Below are 20,721 nucleotides of genomic sequence, written 5' to 3'. Positions count from 1 at the left end.
ATTACAAAGAAAGAGGTGATCAATTCTAAAAATGTGAATTATTTGATTACAATGGAGTCTATGGGGGACGGCCTTCCTGTATTTCGGAACTTTCTGGATCCCTGAGCCAACCTGCAAAAGTAGGCTTTTCCAAGAATGGACGTAACAGGGTATTAAGATCTAGGCAAGGTAGTATTTATGGAATTGTTATATTCATGGATTTTTTTGGGTATAAACATATCAAATGTAATGCTTTATGTACATTAAATTAAAAAAGTTTAGGCAGAAGAAGTGAATATGTACGTGGGTGACAAGATCCTTTTCACGGTAATATCTGCATATAAAGCATTTTAATTTTGAAATCCGTCAATATTTCTACCAGTACAACACGGACAGGAATCTCTGAACTAAATGCATGTCTGCGAGAGGCCCATGCCAAAAATCTAATACCCATTCCTCTATCTTCAGTCATAGACAAGGCCTGATGAAGGTATTATACCTTTATTTTTAATAGTAGTGTTTCCATCTGCTCATGCCAAAGTTTACAAATGTGCAGTCCTTTGCTTTATTAAATCCATAGGATTGTTTCCATACTTACTATACAGTATTTTATGATGAGTGCTTTAACCTAGTAACATCACACCTTCATATAACCAATGATTTCTGTTGGCTGCTGGTTCTTTGTGCTTAGACCCACCAAGATAAGACCAGGCATTTTATGATGTTAGTGTCATGTGTTAGAGAAAAGGAGCAGAAGCAAATGTTTTCTTCCTGGTCAGTCCCTGTAAAATGTTCTTGGTGCAACTCCAACGCTCTTGCACGTAGAGCAGAAAAGCTCCCCACTTCCTCCACACTATGGGACTCCAAGAGGAAGAAGGGTATGGTCCATGGCTGTAGTAAACTTCATGTTGTTAGCTATTAAGTCATAGTTATAGTTATCAGCAAGCAGAATAGTTACTGCACGTTGTATAGTCTGCAGGTTTTAGTGGTATTCTTAATAGGCAATTCCATTCATGTGCACTTCCAGCGGATCCCCCATTAGTGATATAGACAGAGACGGATCTCCGTTCTTGCCCCTCGTGAGACAGGCCTGGGCAATAAAGTGAATGTGTGCTTTTTGCTAATGTCAGATTCTGTCCAATCATCTTCTAGGTCTCAAAGTACTTGTAAATCTGCGCCACATAGTGCATCACGCACTGCCAGTCCGGGCGATCTGTGAACATCATCTCATTAAGCTCCTGGAAAAGAGGAAAAGCTAAATGAATATCACAGAAGATATGATCTCAACTTTGATGAAACAAAGAGAGGCGGGGCTGTGACATCAGGGGGCAGGGCTATTAACGCGGCAAACGTCCGATCGCTGTGCCAATCATGGCAAATCAGGAAAACCGGGCAGGAAGTTTTGACCAGGTCTAAATAGTCTGTCTGGGCAACCCTTTACCGTTGTGAGCCGCCATGTCCAGTCACGCGCATGCGCATAATAAGCAATTTGGGGCACATTTTCATTATGCGCATGCGAGTGACCGGACATGGCTGCTCTCACCGGGAGCTCCCTCCAGGTGCAGGTAGGGTAGTGCTGGCGGGGGGGGGGCATTTTTTTTAAAAAAAGATTACTGTTATCCCCAACCGGAATGCAGGCTCTATTAGCCCTCACCTTTGGTTGGGGATAACATTTTTACCCAACGGGTGTCCTTTAAGTAAACACAAAGAAAATGGTCCCTTTAATTTAGAATAATGGACCATATAGAATAAAATATCATTTTCATTCTTATGAGCCACAAGGCTGTAATATCAGGCACTGTAGGAAAAAGCCACAATTCTGCCCACAATGCCTATTCAATACTAGTTTTGGTGTAAAACAGATTTTTTTTTTCATGGGAACATTTTTTAAATAATTGGTTTTGTGATTTTATTCTGCAATAAAACAGCTTTTCATTCACAAACTAACCCTTTCTTTAATGCATACCACTCTTTAAAGAGATTCCCCCTTCTACTGTTTTTTTTTTATAATGTCATTTGTACAGTTTAAGCTTTACAAAAAAGTAAGAAACAAGCAGAAAAGAAAGCACCTTCTCTAGACACCAAATTAAAGGAACATTTACACCAAAAAAGTGTTTTAAAAAAATAATGTTGTCTGTGTAGCCATGGGGGCAGCCATTCAAGCACAGGATACACAGTAGATAACAGATAAGTACTACTATAGTTTATATAAACAAGCTGCTGTGTAGCCATGGGGGCCGCCATTCAAGCACAGGATACACAGTAGATAACAGATAAGTTCTGAAGAATCCCATTGTATACTATAGAGCTTATCTGTTATCTGCTGTGTATCATGTGGCTTTAATAATTTTCCAGCTTTGAATGGCTGCCGCCCATGGCTATAAAGCAGTCCAATTAATAACCCTGTTGGAGTCTGCAATCCCCAAAAGACTATGACTGACTTTTCCTTAGGGTTAGTCCACACGAGGAGATTCAGGGAGATTCCTCATGAGGCAACTTCGGGCGACTTCGGAAAACAAAGCAGCGCGTGTGCTTTAGTGCAGGCGACTTTTCATTATAGCGGATGGGAAGACACGCGGAGGCAGTTCAGGGAGATTGTCGTCCAGAAAAAGAGGTGATTGGTCACCAGGCAACTAAATCTCTCCGAATCTCTTTGTGTGGACTAACCCTTAGGCTACAAATTAAAGAAGCCTTCAGTCCTTAAAGCAAATAACCAAAGATAAGAGGAAAAGGACACATGGGTGTTTTTGATCACTTTGGTAAAACTGCAAAATCGTGTTACTGTGTGCCTCTAGGCACCAACCTGACTTCCAGTGTTCATTAATCCAATCATTCATCTGTTATACTAACCTAACTCAAGTAATCTCATTAGCATCGCAAAGAAAGAGCAAACAAGAATAACAAATGGAGGTAATGTCATTAACTATCCAAATGATGTTGGCATAGTCTTCTGAGTATTCAGCACCATCGGTATTAGGACAGCAGCTATTCCAGAAAGTGGTCTGGATGTACTAAGGTTGCTAAGGGGAAAAGCAGTAAGACCAGGATTTATGCGTTGGTTTGTCCCTAGATGTTAGGCCTTCAAGCTATTTATTAAAGGGGATTTTTTTTGACAAACCCACCTGAGTGGTCAATTTGAGAAAGATTGGCTAGGTTGGTAACCTCCCCAACTGATCATATCTTTATGCGTATGACCAGCTTTTTTTGCATCATATAAATATCTCTTAACAATGTAGGCTATTACTTTGGCCCCATACAAGGGCCTATGAGCTACGGACTCCATCAGAAGTTGGCCGTTCATCTTGGTTTGTGTATGGCCAAGTAGGGATTCTTCGGACTGATAAAAAGGAGTTGTTCCAAAGGACCCTTCTAAGTGAGAATGCAAACTATCGGTGGTCATATACTGCCTGACTATGTACGTTGTTGGAACAATCAGTTTGTGAGCATAAAGGACAGTTTACCAGTGCCTCATACACTGACAAACATGATGCTATGGCACCAATACTCATAGTGCATGTATATTAGTCTTGATCAGTGTGTAAGGAGGCAAAATGGGAATTATGAAATAGTTAATGTATCGTTAGTTTGGCCACTAGGCAGTAGTGCTCACTAAGTTGAACTGTGAAGTATAAAGTTGTTGGTACTAAAAGGTGAATAAAGAAAACAGGAACAGGAAATACGATGGCCATTCTGGCAGTGATAGAGGAAGGGACAGCAGTCTATGTTAGGGAAAGGTGAGGTGCTGCCATTTGCAGTACCTGTCATGAGAAGGTCACAGCAATAAACTGGAACAGTTAATGAGAAAGTCTTCCATTTCTCGTGTCATAAGGTTACAAGTGGGATGCCACTAATGTACCGAGAAATTGCATGAAATTTGCAATTTTTGCAATTTCTGTGGCCAGCTTAAGGGGCACATTAATTGTGTCAACGTCATTTGAAATAATTCTAGAGAATTTTGAGGAAAAGTTCTTTTTATTCTTTGAATATGCCGTAAACATTTCATTCTTTGATGCCTTTCTCTTTAAAGATGAAACAAAAGAATTCACCCACTGAAGTCCCTCACCATGTTTAAAGGGGGTGATTGATAGCTAGCGGCAGCTGATAGAGGCAGGGACAATAACAGTAGGGCTGCAGGTTGCCAAATGTTGGTTAAACAAGATTATGTTAACTTATCCGCCTGGTTATAAACTGCCCATGTGCTCCCACCCAGTATTGTTTAGAATCCTGAAATTTTAGAAGCAGCAAACAGAGATGTGGTTATGGGTAAATGATTATGAAACACCTTTTCTGTATTATGTTACAGACTGATATTATTGTAGAAGGGCAGCAGCACTAACAAACAACTTGATGTCCGTGGGAACATAATGGCCGCCAATTTAGTGTGTATGGTGTAAGCAAGTGGACTCAAACCAGTGGCTTGAGAGCAACATGTTGATCTCCAAAACCCCTAGATGTAACTCTCAGTGGCCTCAAAGAAGACACTTATTTTTGAATTCCTGGCTTGGAGGCAAGTTTTGGTTGTATAAAAACTAGGTGTATTGCCAAACAGAACCTCCTGTAGACTGTCAGTCCACATAGAAGCTACCAAATAGCCAATCACAGGGCTAATTTGGCATCCCCTGGGGCATTCTTCCTGCTTGAGTTGCTCCCCAACTTTTTTACATTTGAATGTGGCTCATGGTTAAAGGAGAAGGAAAGTCTACTTCAACTTGGGGGTGCCAAATGTTCGGCACACCCAAGTGATTGTATATATTTACCTGAAACCCCAGGCTGGTGTTCCTATCAGCAGAAAACTGCACCGGCCTGGGGTTCTTCCAGGGAGCAATCCTCTTCCGGCTTCTTCTTGCTTCTTGCAGCTGCGCATGCGCATTAGAGTGAAGACACAAACTTTAATAAAAAATGTGGCTATTTCATTCTACTGCGCATGCCCTGGGAAATTTGAAGAAAGAAGATGCCGGAAGAGAAACGCTCCGTGGTGCTCAATGGAATAACCCTGGTCGGTGCAGTTTTCTACTAATAGGAGCACCAACCCGGGGTTTCAAGTAAGTAAATACATTCACTTGGGGGTGCCTAACATTTGGCACCCCCAAGTGGAAGAAGACTTTCCTTCTCCTTTAAAAAAGGTTGAAGACCCCTAGTTTAAGCCATAATGAAATGTGGGTATTTCTTTAGTAGCCTTGTAAGACTCTGTAAGACTTTTTCTTTTGTTTTATAGCCCTTTTGTAACCCTTTATATATTGATCCTCAATGTGTATTAGTAGCCAGTAGTTGGCAGTTGTTCTAGTGTAGAGTTATGTCATCAAACATCCTAGAAATAAAACCCAGCAGTGGGGTGTACATATGGGTGTATATATGGTAGTGCTATGGAAAGGTTCTGTCAAGAGGTAAAGAACAGGCAAGCATGTGTCTTTCTACTAAATATTAGAATCAGTGTGGGGAAGGTGAAAGGTTGAGCAGAAGTAAAGGCTATTGAAGGCCATAAACTCAGGAATTGATCTTTAACTTGACTAATAATATACATCTATTCTGCATATTAGAAATGCCTGAAATCATTTATGTAAAGAATATGAGACTGTGTACAAATTAAGGCAATGGTGCCAGTTACATTGGAAAATGGAGCTATTTTCGCCAAGGACACTGCCATCTCCCCAATACTGGCGCACATCCGCCATGAAGACAAGTGCAACATGGGACTATGTGATAAACGTTATACAATGAGGACAATAATTGCTATATTTAGAAGAAAAGCAATAAAGTGCCTACTTACCAGACTGGTTTTGATTCCAACACTTTCAGCGGCCTGAAATGCCAGCATTAAATTTCTTTTCTGAAAACCCAAAAAGTAAAACATATTTTTCCTTATTTATCTACCATTGTTTTCTTTCATTAAATGTTGTCATGATTTTCATCTATTATTGAATTTTTTGGTACCGATTGTATAAACCAGGGCTAAGAGTTGGACTACAACAATAGTAGGTAGGTGCCAAGCCCTAGTATAATCAAACAGAGCTCCCTTGCACACTGTGCCCTGTAAGTTTTTGAGAAAAACATAATTAACTGGTGTTTTGGTGTGAATATAGAGGAGTGAGTATTGATGCAAGCACTGGTGTGAAAGATGTTTACACACATGCAAAATATCACATTACAACATAACTAGTGAGATGCAGAAGCCACTGGCAAACAGCAGCACTGGTTACGTGACACTGGGGGAAGGTTAATAGAATATTGATTAGTGGCTTGGAAGGTATTTATGGGAATATTGTAGCTCCCTTGAGGCCCTACATAGAGATCCGTGTTTCCAATTGAGTCTTTGAGCTACTGTGATGCTTGTATTTATATCACGCCAGTGAAGTTCATCTTAACATAAACACAATGTTTTATTACCCCAAGCAGCTTCTGACCAAAGTATTACTAAGACTATTAGCACAGAACCTGTGTCAGAAGCCATATAACTTTATGGGTCTGTACTGCTGCTTTTTTGTCTGCTTTAAATGATCCCTTTGTGTGCTGATTGGTTCTCGGATCTGAGATGCCCCATTGCCATATAAGAAATGACATATATCAGAGAGCCAACCAGAAGTGTGGAATCTCCGATGCTGGCACTATGATCCTAAGATACACTGGCTTCCTATACAAATAGAATCACAAATTTGGTGCTGTGGCAGCACAGCTAGGGAGACACGGGGAGACAAATTTATCAATTTCGAATCCGAGTTAGTTTTTTTTTTAAAACTCCCATAAGCTCAAAATTCGACCAATTGAAATTTATTATTAAAATCTAATTTTCACTGCTCGGATGAATTGAATCGACCCGAAAACTCGAATCTAATTAGATTCGAGTTAAAAAAACTTGAATCAAATTAAAAAAACTCAATTTGTGGTTTTAATGTCAGGAAGGCTGCAAACATCCCCAAAATGATTCCTGGACCTCTCCCATTGACTTATACAACAATTCGGCAGGTTTAAGGTGCAAATAAAAGTTGTGTTCTTAAAGAACCAGAGTATGATAAATCTTCAAATTCGAATTAAAACGCTAATTCAGTTTGGATTATTCACAATTCGAGAGTTTTGACCAAAATTCTAACCCTTAATAAATCTGAAAAAGTTCCTTTATCAAAAGATAACTGTCCCGAGGCTTTTTTCAGTAAAATAATATCAATTTATTTAAGTTAGCGTTAAAACTCAGATACATACTAACCCCACCAGGCCTGGTGGTGATATTTTTTTACTGAAAAAAGCCTCAGGACAGTTATATTTTGATAAAGGAACTTTTTGTATATAATTGCCTGAGAACTGGGGCGAGTCTCTTAGGCTTAACTAAGGTGGAAATCAGATGTGGACTCCCAATTGATGAATAATACCTTAATAAATCTGGCCCTTAGTAACATCTCTATCAATTAATAAGGCAATGTGCCCAATGTGGCCTAACTGCACATAGACACAATAGCTTCTGACATAAGGTAGACCTAAGCTAGACATGAAAGGCAATGAAGTCACTCCCATGGCCTCATTCTAGTCTCTGGAAAAATAGATTTTCTTCTCACTATAAAGAAACTAGGAACAATGTCACCTGCATAAAGCTTTTTGGCATCACACAGTTGTCAGTTAAAATGAACCTTCCTATGGAAACCTCCCAACTGTGCCAATTACAAAGTTGACGGATGGGGACACTTACAGCTGTGTCTCCTGGAATCTTTCAGAATAAAAATGTACCTTTATATTAAATCAATTTGTTTTAAAGAAATCAGCATGTAGTCTTGGCATCATCTATATACCTTCAAAACCCAGAGGGAGTGTTCTGTGCAGACAATGATAACGGACATTATACTAAGGAGCCAACACCTTCCGAGGTGAATGAACCCTAGCGTGATTAGTCTTTGGAGAACTTGAAGATTGTACACATTTCACCCTGTTCAATCAATAATTGTCACCTTTACGTTGACACAACCTTAATTAAAGTTCTAAAGGCCACCGTAATCTCGCTAACAATATAAACAGAAGAGGCCATGCTCACTAGAAGGAAAACAACAGTTTTATTGCTTGTGTCTCACCTAGCGTGACAGAGCCCTCGGTCGTTATTTCGGGGTGTTTGTGTGAAATAAATGAAAACTATCAATCAATGGCACCTGCTATTTCCTACAGAGGCCATCAAAAGAAAATAAACCACAGGGAAAACCACCGAAGTGAATAGGACATGAAGTCTGTGTTCATTGCAAAATGATGGTGCAAGTAGGTAAAGAATATTCAGAGATGAAGTATGACCTTTATTATAAGAAACAATGATTTTCTTCTTTTACCGTACCAAAAATAATCATAGTTGGATTTATTTCAGAGCACATTGGTCATGTCTCCAGGCCCGGAATTGGTGGCGAGGACACATGCTGCCCAGCCGCACTGGTAACTAAAGGTGGCCATACACTGTTAGATCCACTCATTTGGTGAGGTCGCCAAACGAGCGGATCTTAACCCGATATCCCACTAACGTCGGGATTTTTGGCCTCATATTGATTGGGAGGACCCGTCAGGAGCCCCTACACCAGAGCCGGGCCAGCCCGGCCAGGCGCCCTAGACAACCTGGCCGGCCACGGCGCTGGCTTAGTGTGTGCTGAATCGTGCATGCGCGAAACTACTCGCAAGCGCGCATGCGCGTAAGCGCATTTAACCGCAAATTACCAGCTGCAGCCAGGGAGACACAGGAACGGACATGGGGTAGGCAAAAGAGCAGGTACGTGCCTAGCGCCCCCTCAGCTTTGCACCCTAGGCACGTGCCTACTCTGCCTACCCCTAGTTCCGGCCCTGCCCTACACATAGGCAGATACACGCATTAATCGTTTTAAAGGACCGGTATCGGCAGCTGTAATCTGCCCATGTATGGCCACCTTAACTTTATTCCGGAGCGCTAAGTACTAGGTGCTTTTCACTCCCCTACGAAAAGGAAGTTCATGCGCTCAATTCTTTATGCGCAAGGAGGCGCCCTCTGAACTAGGTTCAGTAAAGGGGATGGAGTTGTTGGCTCCCTGATTTGTGTGCATCATATATTTGTTGCTTCAAAAATAGGAACAACATGAGTTAACACTGCCAAAAGTGGTCTCTCATCCAAGCCAGTTCAACCAGAAGTGATTTCTTCTCTTGGTGAAGTCTCTAACCTTACCTGCAACAATGGCTTAAGTGGAATATCACAAAGAGGTGGGACAGAAGAAACACTCCAGCGCCAATAAACTCTACTTGTTACAAACAATTAAACAAAGGAATGCATTTGCCTACTCAAATGGAAAGGAAATCAGCTACGAACATCATACCAGAAAAGCTGCAATAATAAATAATTGGGTAACCAGCAAGATGGAGGGGCATTATGGGTAATTCCCCCCCTATACATGCCACCGCCCTCACTTTCATTGTTAATAAGCAATAGACACACAAAAGAAAAAAGATCCAGGGTTTCTGGCAGTTCTAATAACAAAACACTTATTAAACAAAAGCATTGTGAAACATTCTTTGCGGCTGGTCTGAGTAATACATGAACCCATGCAGCGTTGGAAATGATATTTTTGAGCACTGACACAAGGCTCTGATACACCAACACATTATCATGGCTGACTCGGAAAACTACAGACGTTACATCAGTTCTTTCATCAGAATGATTCATCGGCCCAGTCATTGTGACCCAGTAGATGAATCAATGTGCTACTAATACGTACACTTCAGTACATTGCAAGGATAACATTTATATAAAATACTTTATCTGTGCATGATGACACTTACGAGTTCAAGCTCATTTTCAGTGCAAGAGTGTATGAAGAACAATCCTAAAATCGGTGTGAAACGTGGGCCTCTGGTCTTAAAGGGATACTGTCATGGGAAAAAAAATTTTTTTCAAAATGAATCAGTTAATAGTGCGGCTCCAGCAGAATTCTGCACTGAAATCTATTTCTCAAAAGAGCAAACAGATTTTTTTATATTCAATTTTGAAATCTGACATGGGGCTAGACATATTGTCAATTTCCCAGCTGCCCCAAGTCATGTGACTTGTACTCTGATAAACTTCACTTTTTACTGCTGTACTGCAAGTTAGAGTGATATCATCCCCCTCCCTTTTCCCCCCCAGCAGCCAAACAAAAGAACAATGGGAAGGTAACCAGATAGCAGCTCCCTAACACAAGATAACAGCTCCCTGGTAGATCTAAGAACAACACTCAATAGTAAAAATCCATGTCTCACTGAGACACATTCAGTTACATTGAGAAGGAAAAACAGCAGCCTGCCAGAAAGCATTTCTCTCCTAAAGTGCAGGCACAAGTCACATGACCAGGGGCAGCTGGGAAATTGACAAAATGTCTAGCCCCATGTCAGATTTCAAAATGGAATATAAAAAAATCTGTTTGTTCTTTTGAGAAATGGATTTCAGTGCAGAATTCTGCTCGAGCAGCACTATCAATTGATTCATTTTGAAAAAAAAAATTTCCCCATGACAGTATCCCTTTAAGTGTTTTGGTGGCAACCCAGTCCGACACTGCGTGTTTCTGTTTTACTACTTGCTGGTTGGTACCAAATATTCTAGGGGTGGCAATGGAACGTGGTCAACGGCAACCAGACAAGTTTGCCACGGGATTATTAATGGAACCCAGAGGCCCACTAAATCACTGCCTTTAGTGGGATACCATAGTGCTGAATTCCGACCTCTGGTGCATAAAACTAGAGCAATTGTGCATTTTGCCATACATTTCCAATGACTTGCATGTCATTCACAGACCATAACGGCTAAACTATGTTTCGACTAATTCCTCTTTCCTGTAAATTGTATCACTATAACCCTAACAACACGAGGTTTGTTGATATCTTTGACTGCCTGCTATTCTCCAAAAAGAAAAGATATATTATAGTATTTGGGTGCTTTGGCAAAACAGACAGATATATCTGTAAATATTTTCAATTTCATTTCAAGAGGCACATTTATTGTTTTTCTCTTACATGCCCATGCAGGGTTCATAATGACCGACAATCAATGAACTCCTTGAGCCCAAGGCTGTAGCCACAAAACCAGCTGCGGTTAAATTGAATCTATCGAAGTGTTAAGGGCTCATTTCCAGCCAGTAACATCGTGTATTTAATCATTTATCCGCCTGGCAGATATTAATGGATATAAAGGGCACTTTATACAGGCATTTTTTTTTTTTTAAACGGGCAAACCAGTGTTTACGATATTCTGTTGTATTTAAGATAAATCAATGCATTTCCAGGTACATGTGCACTTGCATTAAAATGTTATGAGCTTGTATGACACAGATACAAACCATCCATGAATGGATCATAAAGGGATAATTTTGCACCCGACAGGGACTATGATATGGTTTGCTTGAGGCCAGGTCAGGGGTACCCAACTTTTTTTTACCTGTGAGCCACATTCAAATGTAAAAACAGTTGGGGCGCAACACAGACGTGAAAAAATGTCCTAGGGGTGCCAATTAAGTGCTGTGATTGGCTATTTGGTACCCCTATGAGGACTGGCAGCCTACAGGAGGCTCTGTAGCAGTGCACCTGGTTTTTATGCAACGATAACTTGCCTCAGTAGTTCAAAAATAAGCACCTGCTTTGAGGCCACTCAATGTCAATGTCCAATGGGTTGGTGAGCAGCACGTTGCTTGCGAGTCACTGGTCGGGGACCACTGTTATAGGCTATAGCCTTTTATTAAAGGAGAACCAAACCCTTTATATTAAAATCCCCTACCCCTCCTACCCTACATAGACCCCCCTCCCTGTTCACCCCCAGCCTAGTTGTTACCCTCGGTAATTGCCCCTAACTCTTTACTTACCCCTCGTTGCAGATTCAGTGCATTGGAGTTCACGGGTGCCATCTTCTTCTCTTTGGTAATCTTGGTGAAAAAAAACGCCATATTGGTGCATGCGCAGTTGGAGCAGCCTTCCAGGTTTTTGACAGTTGCACATGCCCCTGTGACGGAAATTGGCGACGCGCCAGAAGAAGACCCGAAGATTACCGAAGAGAAGAAGATGGCGCCCGTGAACTACGATGCCCTGAATCTGCAACGATGGATAAGTAAAGAGTTAGGGGCATTTACCCAGGGTAACACCTAGGCCAGGAGGGAGCAGGGAGGGAGGTCTATGTAGGCTAGGGGGTAGGGAATTTTAATATAAAAGGTTTGGTTCTCCTTAAAACTACAACTTTCAAAATTCGGCAGTTGATATCCAATTCCAAGCATATAACAGTAGCTACAGAGCTTCTAGATGCACATTCCAACGTGCACAGTCACTGTACAAACTATATTTCATTACAATGTTGAGTCTGAGTGCAGAGTCTCATTGCTTGCAAGGCTTAGAATGGACACAGTGTATAGGAAAAGTAGAATTATTTGACACAATTCTGCTTAAGCCTCGCAAGAGTGCAACTGCAAGTCATCATTTCAAGATATCCCTTCCAGCAGGACACAATCCTTAGTTTTATTAAAAGAGAAAAATGGAACCGAACAGCCGGCAGATAGATTGGTATGTGGATTAGCTCAACCTCATGGGCAATAAAACATCTGGAAGCATGAAATGTTGTTTTGCTGTGAGCTTAAAATAAGTAAAGGTGAGGGGGGGCTGGTACCTTGTGGCTCTCTAGTTTAGTTAATACGTGGCTATTCCCATAATCCACCTAAAACCATCAGCTGTGGAACCCCAGATCCCTAACATAAAGAAAGATTTTGGTCAAATGTCAAAATGCTTACTTGTATTAAGTTCCAACCATAAAATGTCTTGTTTCTAGAAGTGCAGAAAGCTCTAAAAAAAATTTTTTTGATCTGTAAATACATTACAAGTTTTTACCTTGCAGAATGCAGTGTACAAGATGCAAAAAAAGGATTGAATAGCTGCAGATCTCCAATCTCCATTTCTCCAAAGGTGGCCATACACGGGCCGTTAAAAGCTGCCGACAGACCGAGTCGGCAGCTTATTGGCCCGTGTATGGGGCCCCCGATGGGCTTCCCCGATCGAGATCTCAATGGGATGGGACGAAAAATCCCGTCGGATCGCGGCTGCATCAGCCCGATATCGGGGAGAGATCCGCTCATTTGGCGACATCGCCAAACGAGCGGATCTCTCCGTGTATGGCCACCTTTAGTCCTTGAATTGAGCACTGCCTGCATTTAATAGCAAGAGGGTGGGTGATAGGAGGCACAGGCTGCAGGTAGCCCCTTAGTGCTTGGGGCCCCTAACTGACTGACACTGTGCTCTGCTCCTCACTCCAAATATTCAGTCTAGTTTGGGGAGCAGGGTACAGTGCTTATTAGAACAATACTTGTGACTAAGTGAAAATTCGAATTTTCAAATTCGAATTATTTCGTTTTTTATGGCCAAAAATTTGAATTTGATTTTCGAGATTTATCACTGACCCTTTAAGAACTCAAATTCGACTATTCGCCTTCTATAACCTGCCGAATTGCTGTTTCAGCCTATGGAAGACATCCTAGAATCAATTTGGAGCTGTTTGCAGCCTTCCTGACATTTGAGTTTTTTGCGCAGAAAAAACTCGAATCGAGTTTGAAAAACTCAAATCATTTTCGGGTCCACAGTATTCACCCGAATTTTAATTTTTAATACATTTTCATTGGTCGAATTTAGAGTTCATGGGAGTTTTAAAAAAACTCGAAATTTGATCCTTGATAAAACTGCCTCCCCTGTGTTAAAACTGGTGTCGGAACAAAGGAGATCACCAACCCCATGACTGTATCAGTGGGAGAGATGGGCCTGGCTAGAAACTTTATTATAATAGTGGGTGTTGCAGTTATGGGTAGTGATGGGCGAATTTGTCCCGTTTCGCTTCGCCAATGGCAAAAAAACGCAAACGCAAATTTTGACACCAGAGACAATTTTGAAGGCCGTGACAATTTGTCACTGGTGTCAAAATTGTCGCTGGCGTCAAACAATTTTTCAAAATTTCAAAATTCGCAAATTTATCTGCCGGCGGCAAAACACGGAAATTCGCCCATCACTAATTATGGGTCATCAATCTGATGGGATGGAGCAAAGAGCTGTTTTTGCTAGGGGGCCAGGGGCTTCCAGAACCCAGACAATTTTTTTTTACTACACCCATTTTTGTGGCCACACCCCCTAATTACCACGTTCATTTTACAAAATTTGGCAGGTTATGAAAGTTTGAACACGTTTCTGTGATTTTTTTCAGTTATTACAGTTTTGCTAATGAAGGTGAATTGCCCTTTAAGTTGTGAGTCTAACCTTTCCCAAGGGACCTGTTATCTGATATTGTTACAATAACTTATTTGCTTATCTCAAAATTGTTACAAAAGTATCTTATCTGCTGCTGTGGCTGTTCTGGGCTCTCTGCCAAAAGCCAATTAAGTTAGAAACATTGTTTCTTTTTCTGGCTGTTCAGTAAAGAGAAAGTTGGGACTTTCCAGTACAAACGATGGACTGCGGGTTGAGCGGTCAAAAGAGGGACTGTCCCTCTGAAAACGGGACAGTTGGGAGGTATGTACGGATGCTATGTAGCTATAGTAGAGGCTACAGTCTTGTATCATAAAGAAAGGGGGGCCACAAGAGCCTGACAAATATAAAGGTAAGCCTTAAGGTTTGATAAAACATCAGGGGGATCCTGGGAGTTGTAGTTTAACAGCAGCCGTCATGCAATACCTTGGATAAGTAGAAACTGCTAAACGTTTGAGTGTGGCACTGCTATTAGCTTTGATCCTTTTAACACTCTGTGAAATTGTTTTATTTAGTCTCTATCTGTACCACAAAAAAACCTACAAATAAATAATGTGAAATAAAGGCTGAGAATGTGCGCGGCAGAAAGCCAGGTAATGGGAATATTAGATCTGAAGAACATATCCTTCAGGGCAGGTATTGTGTTCCATTTCTATTAAGCGTTTAATAACCCAGGTACCGGCCTGTGGGCACAACTTTATTAAAAAATAAAAAGGTGTCGCTATCTGAGCAGAGAAAAATCTAAAATCCCATCTCGGCCTATTATTAAACAACAGATTTGGTTAATATATTCGTTACTTTATTTGTTTCTATGCTGTAAAGCTCAGACATAGAGCAACTACTGCACAAGGCTTATTATTTAAAGATCACATTTATACAGGTTTGGGACCTGTTATTCAAAATGCTTATGGCCTTGGATACCGGTATTTTGGATTTCTACGTCTGCTTAAAACCTATTTAGCCATTAATTAATAGTTTGGATTCAAATAAGCAAAACAGACGGCACTCTGGATGAGGTTTATTGTAGCTTATCAAGGTTACAACATCGCCTTACACGTTTCGGGTAAACATTCCCTTAATCATAGGCTGGATTGTTTTGCTCCTATAAAGATTAATTATATCAAGCTCAAGGTACTTATTTTTTTTAGGTTTTATTATTACAGAGAAAAACAGTCATTTTGAAACATTAGAATTATCTGATTAATATGGAGTTTATGGAAGTTGGTCTTCCTGTAATTCAGAGCTTTCTGGTTAAAAGGTACTGTGGGAAGGGAGTGTGACTGTGGGATAACAGGTATAGTAGGGAGAGATGGTGCCTATAGTAACAGTGGATAATAGTCTCTGGGAAGGGAGTGTGGCTGTGGGATAGCAGGTATAGTAGGGAGAGATGGTGCCTATAGTAACAGTGGATAATAGTCTCTGGGAAGGGAGTGTGACTGTGGGATAGCAGGTATAGTAGGGAGAGATGGTGCCTATAGTAACAGTGGATAATAGTCTCTGGGAAGGGAGTGTGACTGTGGGATAGTAGGTATAGTAGGGAGAGATGGTGTCTATAGTAACAGTGGGATAATAGTCTCTGGGAAGGGAGTGTGACTGTGGGATAGCAGGTATAGTAGGGAGAGATGGTGCCTATAGTAACAGTGGATAATAGTCTCTGGGAAGGGAGTGTGATTGTGGGATAGCAGGTATAGTAGGGAGAGATGGTGCCTATAGTAACAGTGGGATAATAGTCTCTGGGAAGGGAGTGTGACTGTGGGACAGCAGGTATAGTAGGGAGAGATGGTGCCTATAGTAACAGTGGATAATAGTCTCTGGGAAGGGAGTGTGATTGTGGGATAGCAGGTATAGTAGGGAGAGATGGTGTCTATAGTAACAGTGGGATAATAGTCTCTGGGAAGGGAGTGTGACTGTGGGATAGCAGGTATAGTAGGGAGAGATGGTGCCTATAGTAACAGTGGGATAATAGTCTCTGGGAAGGGAGTGTGACTGTGGGATAGCAGGTATAGTAGGGAGAGATGGTGCCTATAGTAACAGTGGGATAATAGTCTCTGGGAAGGGAGTGTGACTGTGGGATAGCAGGTATAGTAGGGAGAGATGGTGCCTATAGTAACAGTGGGATAATAGTCTCTGGGAAGGGAGTGTGACTGTGGGATAGCAGGTATAGTAGGGAGAGATGGTGCCTATAGTAACAGTGGGATAATAGTCTCTGGGAAGGGAGTGTGACTGTGGGATAGCAGGTATAGTAGGGAGAGATGGTGCCTATAGTAACAGTGGGATAATAGTCTCTGGGAAGGGAGTGTGACTGTGGGATAGCAGGTATAGTAGGGAGAGATGGTGTCTATAGTAACAGTGGATAATAGTCTCTGGGAAGGGAGTGTGACTGTGGGATAGCAGGTATAGTAGGGAGAAATGGTGCCTATAGTAACAGTGGATAATAGTCTCTGGGAAGGGAGTGTGACTGTGGGATAGCAGGTATAGTAGGGAGAGATGGTGCCTATAGTAACAGTGGATAATAGTCTCTGGGAAGGGAGTGTGACTGTGGGATAGCAGGTATAGTAGGGAGAGATGGTGTCTATAGTAACAGTGGATAATAGTCTCTGGGAAGGGAGTGTGACTGTGGGATAGAAGGTATAGTAGGGAGAGATGGTGCCTATAGTAACAGTGGGATAATAGTCTCTGGGAAGGGAGTGTAACTGTGGGATAGCAGGTATAGTAGGGAGAGATGGTGTCTATAGTAACAGTGGATAATAGTCTCTGGGAAGGGAGTGTGACTGTGGGATAGAAGGTATAGTAGGATTAGATGGCACCTATAATAGCAGAGGGATATTTGCCTCTGGAAAATATAGTATACAGATATAACATCGATATCACATTCTCTAGCCATTAACCATGCCTGGAGTATGACTATAAAGATTTTCACTTCATTTTTTTTTAGATTTACCTATACTAGACATGCCTGGAGTGTTCCCAGCAATTGATACAGTATATCTGCATTATTAAAAAAAGTCAGCTAATATGTATGGATTATCTAAGAACACAGCAGTATAGGAAGGCCCTGCCCTTAGCCATTTTCTTCAATAAAATCTGAACTATTAGAAATGGGCCAGGTAAAACTACTTTCGATTAATTCTTTGCACTTCCTGCAATCTGTATCAATGAAAACCTTGAACAAGAAGAATCTGAACCATGTGTATTGGGCTTTATAGTTTATTGTACCTTATCTTGGCCGTTGAGCTCCAGGTAGGGAATGTGCGCAGGGAGGTACGTGTGCAGGAGGGCGCAGAACGCCAAACCATCACTCCAGCTACTGCTAAAATTTGTGATGTCGATGTTCTGTAAAGAAAGCAAATGTACAAATTGTTTTACACATATTCCCAAACACAGAACATTACTGACTGGGCAGCGGTGTCTAACAGTTGCTTTTGTTAATATACAAAAAAGTGAAATCTAACGAGCATTCCGTTACTGAAGTTGGCCAGCTTTTTCCTTGTTTCCTGTATTTGCAGTTATTGGAATGGAGCCTTTATTTCTTATGTTACACAGGCTGCCAAAAAAACCCAAACACCATCACAATAGCAAGTGTGTGGCAAATCCCATCGGAGAGCGTCGAGAGAATACTGCCTTTATTGTCAGCCCGGCTGGGTATCTCGCCGATTGTTGGGAAAATATCTTCTGTTTGTGCTCTTGGCCCAAATTATTGTTCAGTCTGAAATGGAAGGAATGTGCGACTCATGAGCAATCCAAGGCAAGTTTAAATGTAATTCCCTGAGTCACTGCACTTGGACATTACCCAGCTGGCGTATCATAAGGCACTAGTGGGCCAACCAGTTGGATTTATGAGATTTTATTGCTAATCCTTTTACACAATTGAACTACTTGGCCACATGTATTAGGAGCCAAAGAGAAACACACTCAGCAATGATCATTAACAACTTAAAAGCTCAGTGTGAACACAACAAAAGGATGAGATTAAAGGGATACTGTCGTGGGAAAAATTTTTTTTTACAATGAATCAGTTAATAGTGCTGCACCAGCAGAATTGTGCACTGAAATCCATTTCTCAAAAGAGCAAACAGACTTTTTTATATTCAAATTTTGAAATCTGACATGGGGCTAGACATATTGTCAATTTCCAAGCTGCCCCAAGTCATGTGACTTCTGCTCTGATAAACTTCAATCACTCTTTACTGCTGTACTGCAAGTTAGAGTGATATCACCCCCTCCCTTTTCCCCCCCAGCAGCCAAACAAAATAACAATGGGAAGGTAACCAGATAACAGCTCCCTAACACAAGATAACAGCTGCCTGGTAGATCTAAGAACAACACTCAATAGTAAAATCCAGGTCCCACTGAGACACATTCAGTTACATTGAGAAGGAAAAACAGCAGCCTGCCAGAAAGCATTTCTCTCCTAAAGTGCAGGCACAAGTCACATGACCAGGGGCAGCTGGGAAATTGACAAAATATAAGCTTCAGCATACTGAAATAAGAAACTTTCTAAATACGATCAATTAAATATTCTGCATTGTTTCTGAAATAATCAAGTTTATCTTCACTATTCCTCTCTCAGCATCTGTTTCTCTTCATTCTGTCTTCATGCAGCAGTTGGGTGTCAGATATTCATTGACAGTTAGATCCAATATATCTTATAGGAGGGCTCCTTTCCTAGCAGATGTATTAGAGCTCACTCAAATAACTGATTCCTGTACAAACAAAATCTAGCAAAATAGCTGCCTTTTGTACAAATTCTGCATGTAGAGAGACATGATGTCTGGTGAGTTTAATAGAGTGAGCTCTAATACATCTTCTAGGCAAAAGGAGCCCCCCTATAAGATATATTGGATCTAACTGTCAATGAATATCTGACACCCAACTCATGCCTGAAGAGAGAATATAGAGAAACAGATGCTGAGAGAGGAATAGTAAAGATAAACATGATTATTTTAGAAACAGTACAGAATTTTTAATTGATTATATTTAGAAAACTTCTTATTTCAGTATACTGAAGCTTATATTAATTGTTTGCATGATGCATGGCTGCACATAAATCAGTTCAATCTGCAGCATGCATCTAAATGAATTGCTAATTTGTCATGCAGGTTGTGTATTTCATATGTGTTCGGTTTTAAAGAGGTGAAGTGGCAACCCTAGCACTGAATCTGCTAAACCTGTGTTAAATAAAGGCAAACAAAAATGGGACTGCTGGGGTTGTGCAAAGAGGAGTCATTGCTATGTACACAGCCAGCCAAAAACAAAAAAATTATTTACGAAAATAAGTATTATGGTAAAAAAGTTCAACTGCATTTCATTGAACATGAGCTCAATCAACCTGCAGACAGAGCATTAGGGCATCTATGGGCTAAGATATTGGCATACATCCCAAATCACAAGACTAAGCAGATGTGCAAGTATAGTGCTTATGTGTAATAAATACTACGGTAAATGTCATTGCCTTCCATAAGGAGGTGAGCAGAAACAAAGTCCTTGGAGGTGGCAGTGGATGTGATCTTAGCATTTGCTAAATCATTTCAAGAACTAGCCCTCAGAACATTACTGATTACATTACAGAATATTTGCCTTGAACTAATATTGTCACTTGGAGAAAGATATATTACAAATAGAGGTGATACATGGAACATTTTCAACATGGAATAGTGTTAATTGAGTATTGCAGGGGTCTGTTAATGTGTAAATAACCTTGAGATTGGCATAGTAAAGCTTTGTGTTTCCTGACAACATAACATTATATAAAACTATAAGTTCCATGTCGGATGTTTTGACTGTAGAGTGATCTGAATAAATTGGGGTACTAAGTAGGGATGTAGCGAACGTCGGAAAAAACAGTTCGCGAACATATTCGCGAACTTGCGCAAAAATGCGAGCGGTTCGCGAACGGTTCGCGAACCCCATAGACTTCAATGGGAAGGCGAACTTTAACATCTAGAAAAGACATTTCTGGCCAGAAAAATGATTTTAAAGTTGTTTAAAGGGTGCAACGACCTGGACAGTGGCATGCCAGAGGGGGATCAAGGGCAAAAATGTATCTGAAAAATCTGCCTGTGTGTGCTTGGAAGAGATAGTGTAGGGGGAGAGCTGTTAGTGATTTCAGGGACAGATGATAGTAAGTTTGCTGGCTAGTAATCTGCTTGATACTGCTCTGTATTGGAGGGACAGAAGTCTGCAGGGATTTGAGGGACATTTTAGCTTAGGTAGCTTTGCTGGCTAGTAATCTACTGTTCTCTTTAAACAACTGCCATACGTTGACCTTGTAGGCATTGTTTGCCCAGTTTTTTTGGACGCAGCCACTGAAGCACAGTTGCCAGAAAAAATATGCCATATAAATGCTGAAAATAGTCATTTTTCGCCATACGTTGACCTTGTAGACATTGTTTGCCCAGTTTTTTTGGACGCAGCCACTGAAGCACAGTTGCCAGAAAAAATATGCCATATAAATGCTGAAAATAGTAATTTTTCGCCATACGTTGACCTTGTAGACATTGTTTGCCCAGTTTTTTTGGTTGCAGC

The 20,721-nt window shown here is 41.0% G+C and overlaps 1 protein-coding gene across 4 annotated transcripts in view; it reads right to left on the bottom strand.

The window, feature by feature from the left end:
• Positions 1-464: 464 nt before the first annotated feature.
• The window catches only part of LOC108709183 (cytospin-B-like), a 167,372-nt gene continuing 147,115 nt past the window's right edge, over positions 465-20,721 (bottom strand). For 3 of the 4 annotated variants that reach the window (XM_041583330.1, XM_041583331.1, XM_018248803.2), the window contains 3 exons: positions 17,413-17,529; positions 5,747-5,806; positions 465-1,217 (listed from right to left, as the gene is read on the bottom strand). In XM_041583330.1, coding sequence (XP_041439264.1) covers positions 1,128-1,217; positions 5,747-5,806; positions 17,413-17,529 — 267 coding nt within the window. In that variant the 3' untranslated portion in view covers positions 465-1,127. Of the gene's footprint in view, positions 1,218-5,746; positions 5,807-12,720; positions 12,754-17,412; positions 17,530-20,721 lie in introns of those variants that run through there. The other variant, XM_041583332.1, reaches the window with a different exon arrangement.

Source organism: Xenopus laevis, chromosome 2S (genome assembly GCF_017654675.1).
Source record: "Xenopus laevis strain J_2021 chromosome 2S, Xenopus_laevis_v10.1, whole genome shotgun sequence".
NCBI classification, from domain to species: Eukaryota; Metazoa; Chordata; class Amphibia; order Anura; family Pipidae; genus Xenopus; species Xenopus laevis.
Note: the sequence above shows the minus strand (reverse complement) of the source record. Positions and strands in the feature narration are given on the sequence as shown.